Raw genomic sequence first — 7528 nt, 5'->3', positions numbered from 1 at the left:
ACCAACCACAGGTCAAGTCCTTATGCCAGATACATAACTGCTTCCTGTTAGCCACACATAGGCCACAACCAGAACCACAAACTTTTTGCAGTAGCTGAGGAGTGTCACAAATTTATATATGTATAAAAGGCAAAGAAAAACACATATAAAACTCTGCACATGGTTATTAAAAATGAACAAAACAAGAAGCTTTGCTTCAACCTTTAATATAAATGCAAATCAACAGTTGTATATGCTTAAAATGTTTTTGCTCAATATGAAATTTTATTTAAAAACATGCTAAAAGTGTGTAGTTAAATAATCAAAGCAACATTTGTTTTCTTTTTGAGGAAATGCATACCCACCCCCCAGATGCATACCCACCCACCAAAAACGTAGTTTTAAAATAAAGTCAGTCAGCATCCCTTTTGCCAAACAGTTACAGGACAATTAGTATTCATTAAGAGTATAATCCAATGATTTCCCTTGAAATATCTGGTTTTCTTAACTCAAGAACAGTATTGCTTTTGTGTTGTCTATGCAGCAACCTGCCCTGCCCTATGTGGGGTACAATTCCACCCACTCCCATGCTAAGTGGAGCTCTTTTCCTTTTGTTCTGGCCCCCCATTGGCATCACTACCTGCAATGGGGGACTCACATACACCTCCCACATGCCAACTGAGTCCTCTTTTTCCTCCCCCAGGGCATGAGCACAGGGGACTCCGGCGAGCCCAAGGCTCCAGAGTGCCCAACACCAGCTTTCCATGGCTATCCGTGGTTTGTTTCATTCTCGGCAGCATGGTCTGGATAATGCTTAAAAGACTACAGGAAATATCTATGTGCTATGCATTCATAAAATGTAAGTGAGCACTCTACAAAAAATAAGGTTTAAAAGAAGGCAAAATGGCCAGCTATCTGATCCTAGGCCTTGTTGTTAGTGAGGAGGTAAAGTAGTATCTGGGCTATACCACTGTGCATTCATGGTTTCTTCCTACATGGAAAACATTAGCATGTCAGGGAGAAGGATAGCCTAGAATCCTTTTCCCTGGCACCTAATTTCTATATATGGTGGGACTGTGTGAGCCACATGCTGCCTGAAATGGAACAGCTCTGATTCAGCTTTAGCCACCTCAGTGAAAATTAGCAGGGTGTCCTAGTGCACCGTCAGAGACCAAGACATAATCCAGGGATTGCAATCAGATAATCTGATTATCCATTAGGAACAGGGTATAGAGGTGCTTCACAATTCAGATATACAGAGACAGGTGTTTAAGTATAGATATCTGTTGTTAACACGTTTACACATTTGCTGGAAGAAACCTAAGTCTACCAATGCACAACATGTGGAGCTGCTGTTGGTTATCAGTGAATTAGGCTTTTTCTGCCTTATAGTTAACAATTATATATTTTTTTTAATGGAAACCCTGAAAAAAAAAATCACCGGAGATTAACATTCAACAGATACCACTGTGCAACTTTGAAAGGATTTTCAATTCATATTGCTGCTTGCTTTTCTGTGAGGTAGCAAGAGCTGGTTCAAGGATAACACTTGTGTTAATTAATTCCTCTAACATTCTAGAGAAAGGTATTCACAAACTCACGAGTATGAATGCCATATTAGGGGATAAATGCAGACAAACGTAAAGCACATGAAGGCAGAATTAGCTAGAATGAAGAACACGGAACTTTCTGCCCAACCCAGTAAAACTAAGTTCTCCCTTCTGCCCCAGCAACATCTCTTTATTTATTTTCTTGCGTTTATATCCCCTTACGTCCATCATAGAACTCAAGTGACCCCTGTACAGTTTAGTAATGAAACCTATCACACTGTGATCACATTGCACATTCCATCCCATACAGACAATGCCAGTGATTTGGAATGGGAGAAGGAAAATGCGTTATAGCAGAGCATTATAACAGAGCTGAATCTCTCAGGTGATCAGAATCATGTCATGAGGGAAGAGGGGGATCTCCCTCCAGGGATCCTGGAGCTATTTAAATCACGCGGTGGGCAGAGGTGTGGAGAACAGACTCCCCACTTCCGACCTTTGTATCATACATGGAGCGTGATGGAACAGCAAGCAGAGTTGTGCTCTAAGCTCCATAACTATGTTGTGAATGAGAAAGAAGGGGGACTTGCCCTTTTTAGCAGAAGCTTAATGTTCCTTGGCAGATCTAGTTCTATCTTGGATACAGGAAGAGAGTTGTAAGATGACATCGGTTTAATCTTACACTACGAAGCATTTGTCTTAGACTTGAAGCATTTGTCCTGCAGACAAGTGCCAATTTATTCCCCCCCCCCCCCCGCCCGCCCCATCCAATGGCAACATGTAATTGAGCCACTGGTAAGTGACATACTGATCTACATCTCTGAAGTCAAGCCTCAGGAAATGATATGGAGGAGTGATGGACTCCTTGGGGCTGGAGAGATACAATCTGGATTTTTCACCTCTTGTTTTCTTTTCTTTCTTTTTATTCTAATGCCTGCTTAATTGACATAAGAATGTGCGATTTGGGAGAGAGTGGGAATAGTTTAACTTAACTGGATGAGGGAAAATCTATGGTAAAAATGAGAAAGAGGTAGAGATGTGGCGTAATATTTAATAACGGAAACAATTTTTTAAAGCACTCATTCACACATACACCTTGGGCACCTGTCCATTCATAAATCCCAACTCAGAACAAATCAGACATAACTCTTAATACACGTGGTCCCATTTCCCCCAATTTAAAAGTAAGCCATCTTCTTGCAACCTCATCTGAGTATCTCAGGTCTTAAAAAGTAAATATGAATGAAAAAATATTTCCCAATATGGCTCGTAGAGCATCAGCAAGGCATCACTGCAAGGACTTACACCTTTATCTGAGAACCAGTAAGTCCTGACAGTATGTAAAAGCCTATCATTCTGAGGCTGCTGTACACACAGCACAACTGTACATATGAAGAGCCTCAATACAGGGGCAGAGACAGCAGAAATGAGAAAGCAAAAAAGGAATGGGGAGCAGCAAGTGTGGACAGAACAGAAGCCAAAAGCACTCACTGCAGGAGGAGACAGCAGGACACTCCCTTTACTTCCTTGGTAAGCAACCTGTAAGTCTGTGCCAAACTTTTAGAATTTGAAGAGTTCTAAACCTTTTTGATTCCATGGGTCAGCTCATTATCAGGCTTGGCTGCTCAAGGAAAATTCGACAGATTGGGCAACCTACCTTTCAATCACATGATGTTAACATGACATTTCATGGTTTACAGGCAGGTTGTCTCACTCACTTTTCAAAATCCCTTGCATGGTGTTCCCAAGCACCTGACAGTGCTTTGGAATGTGTGGATCATGCAAGCTTCTCAAAGCCTGCACTTAAGAGCTTCTCCCTGGCTGTGCGCAAGGAGCACTGGATGGTTTTAATGTTGCTCAGTTTCGCTGTGCACACCTATTCCCAGCAGGCTTCTGTCTGTTATCTCCCCCCACATGGAGAGCAGAAATTAGCACTTTGCCAGCCCTGTGGCTGGTGCTCACCAGAGAAGTACCAATCCAGCCATAGAGTTTGGGAAGGCCTTTATTTCTTCCTTCCCCTGGAAGGTACCTGTAACTAAACGGAGCGTAATTTAACCCCCACTCATCAGCTGATGAGTGAAGGTTACATCTTGCTGCATTATGTGCTGCCAGACTTGAACCGTGCCCTCCTGCCCATCAGTTGACATCACAAGTGATGTCAGGTGATTGACAGGAGTGTGTGCTTTGGAGGAAATAGCATTGTTGGGCCAAGACTGGCTTGGAGGTTCCCCAAGCTGGATTGCAGAAACCAAGCCAGAAAGGAAGCATGTGACTCTGCATATGCTTCATAAATACCCCCTGATATGAGTACATACATACCCTGCATACTCCATACATACCCCCTGATATGAGTGGTGACTGCTTTCATGGTGAGTGTTCTTGTACCCTGTAGCTGTACCCTCTGATGGTTGGTCCAATCCACTTCTGGACTGGGTGAGTATAAGAGAATGTTGTCAGTTCTGGCGAATGTCAGAAATAAGGGAGCTACACAGCTACTTTGGGGCCAATAAGCACAGTTGAAAGGACAACACCTAACTGAAGCAACACTACAAGCAAGTCGACCAAAGTGGTTCAGCTTTCTTTTCCATTCACATCTTCTTTTTATGGAGCAGCAAAATAAACAGAAATCCCCTTGTGAAACTGAGATCAAAGAGAGGGCATTACTGCAAGAAACAGCAAGGTTCAAGGACATGCAGGAATGTTGACAAAAAAGTGTGCAATGTGCGGTGCAATTCTGAACAACCTTTGAAAATGGAAGGCAGAGCAGCCGTCTTGTGTGCAAAGACACACATACACATTTGAAATGAACAAAAGCTATCCCTAGTAAACATATTGAGCAACACACCAAATTCACCCCCTTGCAGTCATTTCTATTTGGATCTGCCACACACTTTACTTGCTTCTCATCCCCTTCATCTCCTTTGTTGAAATGCAAAGTTTGGAATAATTGCAAATATTATGAAACTGTTTCTCAGAAAAACTAACAATTACGATCCTTGAAGGGCAAGATGGTGCTATCCTTATTTCAAGCTTCACAAAACTCATGGAATTAGAATGAACAGCCCAGCTTGGGACTTTAAATTTGTGCACCAGTATTCTCATGCAGATCTCTTTAGGACCCATATATACAGTTAAGTGGCAAATAATTTCCATGACTTTGGGCAGCAGGAAGGGATTGTGTATTTGTCTGGACAGCCTATATATCAAGACCAAGGCTTCATTTCTGATATTCTATTTTATGTGTATGAATGATTAGTTTTGGTGATTTTAGAAGAGGGATTATTTGAGCATGCCATCTCCTCCCCATCCGCAGCCTAAATGGCACAGTCCTGGAAAATCTTTATTACTTGATTAGCTTGATAAGGCAGGCATTTTGTAAAGGGCCATCCCACAGTTTATTTTTAACATGGAGGTCCATTTCTAAGTTGTAAAATGTGAAGCAAAAACTCCTGTGCGAATGTTTCAGAACTACGGGAGGAACTGTTATTAATAGAAATAAAAAAATATATTATGCTACCCAACGTAAGAGGGCTTTTAAATAGCAGGGGCAATGTAAATTTTCATTTTCCACAATTCATCACTCTTTTAGAACCTCCACGACTTGCCAAGGATGTCATCTGCATGGTGAGCACGCGGATTTCAAGTAAGTTTATTACAGTTCTGCATTGAAAGAATTGGAGAATGAGAAAAATGGTAGCGCTTAGATATTTCTTTCATTTCTTTTGACCAGTTTCTACTTCACAACAGCAGTTCAAACGGTTAACACTGATTTGCAAGATTGTTTACGTTTCTAATTAAAAGGTTGCATATCAGCTGACTGTTAAAGCTCAATATATTTTACCAGTTGAACCGATGCAATGCAGTTCACTGCCTGGAAACATATAAATTGGGTAAAATGGACCAAAACACTGTCTGCGTTTTTGAATTCTCCCTGGCAGTATGCCTGGGGACTGTAATGATGAGCCTGTCAAAATTTACTACTACACTCGCAAGGTGCATTAGGATTCAGAACAATGAATAGGTTCGGTTTTTATGCTTGAGATTTTTTAGGCTTTGCTGAAGGTTTTGTAAAAAAATAACCTAGGCTGGACCTCAGCACTCACCTGTCAACTCACAGGACTCCAGGGCTTAGAAGGATGGAGAGGGCTGGCAATCTGCATTAAACATGTACTGGTTTAATAATACACAATTCCCCAAACTCTGATAGCGGAAGCACAGTTTTTCTGGAAAAAGTTCATTCTTAAACCACAAAAAGCCTGAATGTGTTAAAATTCACCCCCTTCAGAGGAGACCCTTCCACATCTCTCTTAACCAGCAGGTAATTCTGCTGTTTTCTCTGTGACTGGGAGTGAGCAAATAATCCAGCCACATGCCTTGCAGCAACTGTGCCCCATATGGTGTCTGAATGAAAGCAGGAAAAGCAAAACCAGGGAATCATTCAGAAGTATAGTGGGCTGCCTCTGGTTAGGTAACTGGAGCTCATAGGAACCTTTACATATTGTGGTATAGTAGCAGTTACCTTCACACAAAGTTTGGGAGTTGCTCTTTTAAGGTCTGATGTTTCTTGTTATGGAGAATCATAGGTCATATTCCCTTTCTGTCTCACAGATGAAAACCCTGGTGTGGTATTTTTAAATGCATACTAACAGAATTATCAAAAGTATTGGCCTGAAGGGATCACAGCCAGTTCTGACTCTCTCACGAACGTGCTTTGCTTCAATCTCACATTAGATGTACGTTTAAAAAATCTTAGGCATGTATCTTAAAAAGTGATATGTGACCCAGGCCCCATCATGACATCAGGGCTGAGCTAAGAGTAACACAATGACTGTGAGTCATTTAGCTCCAGCTGCACCTTTCTTTCTGGATATAAACTGCAAACACTAAAAATGGCATCCATCAAAGACTGCACAGTAGAACTCTGAAAAAAAAGCATAAGAAAAAGGAGAGAAACGGTAAAAATGTATAAACCAGGGTACTAAATTCTAGTATACACAGTAAGATAATAATAAGATATTCCCCTTCAAAAACAAAAACCCTACACCCCAAGCAGCTCAAATTCACAGGATCTCCATTTGCGTGGCTTTTTCAAGTCTCCCAGTATTATGTTCGGCAAAAGCTGCTTGTGACCCGTGAGATGGAAACGATTTTTTCCTAGAAGTTAAACACACACCAGTCGGGTTATCCTCAATGGTCTAATACAGATAGCAATGTAAAGGTTGTTCCTTAAATAATGTTAGAGAGCAGTATAAACAGTGGGTCTACAAAGTAGTGCAGAAAGCTGATTTGCTCTCAGTAAATTTCCTTTCTTCTTTGGCAAAAATGGTAAATGAACAGAAACGAAAAGGAAGTCCAGTAATACATTGTGCTTAGTCACGTGATGGATGGTAAGATGGAGGCCCCAAGCAGGTATAGCTTGATTTTCTTTTTCAGAGTTGTTTTTCTTCCTCCTGCACCCGCAGTGCCAAGAGAGAAGTCCTGGCGCAGTTAACAATGTAATGTTTCTTAGGCATCGTATTTTTTACCAGTCCTGTGAATCTGCTGGAAGAGAGTCATGGAAAAAGCCATGCCTAGTATCTGAAAGAGAACAGAGGGAATAATTCAGGAATTAGAATTTGAATGGCACTCTTTAATGGTTCGGACTAGCACACCACACAAATCTCAGCAATCTTTACAATAATCCCATAAGGCTATTGTAAGACTATCATGATGGGTTGGCTGTACAGAGGAGAATTGTGACTCGTCTGAGGCAAGTGAAATTCAAAGCAAACTGAAAGCAATTTTAGACCGTTTTCTCAAATTGAAACACTTCAAAGAAAGCTCAAAGTGTTTTTTGATAAAATTCCCCAGAATATTTCCCCACTTCACACATCTGAAGAGAGCTCCGTTCCTCACGTGCCTCCTGTGCAGCTTTAGAAAAAGAGGACTTGTAAGCACACGGGTTCTTCTGCATAATCGGGACCTCTTGCTCAAGGTAGATTTCCAGCCACAAGGAAAAC

At 41.4% G+C, this 7528-nt stretch overlaps 1 protein-coding gene across 3 annotated transcripts in view; it reads right to left on the bottom strand.

Annotated features, from left to right (window-relative positions):
* Window positions 1–190: 190 nt before the first annotated feature.
* The window catches only part of TSPAN9 (tetraspanin 9), a 124840-nt gene continuing 117502 nt past the window's right edge, over window positions 191–7528 (bottom strand). For all 3 annotated transcript variants that reach the window (XM_083460617.1, XM_083460618.1, XM_083460616.1), the window contains one exon: window positions 191–7106. In XM_083460617.1, coding sequence (XP_083316743.1) covers window positions 7035–7106 — 72 coding nt within the window. In that variant the 3' untranslated portion in view covers window positions 191–7034. The remainder of the gene's footprint in view (window positions 7107–7528) is intronic.

Source organism: Podarcis liolepis (genome assembly GCF_965112155.1).
Source record: "Podarcis liolepis genome assembly, chromosome: 9".
NCBI lineage: Eukaryota > Metazoa > Chordata > Lepidosauria > Squamata > Lacertidae > Podarcis > Podarcis liolepis.
This window is presented reverse-complemented; position numbering and strand designations above follow the sequence as displayed.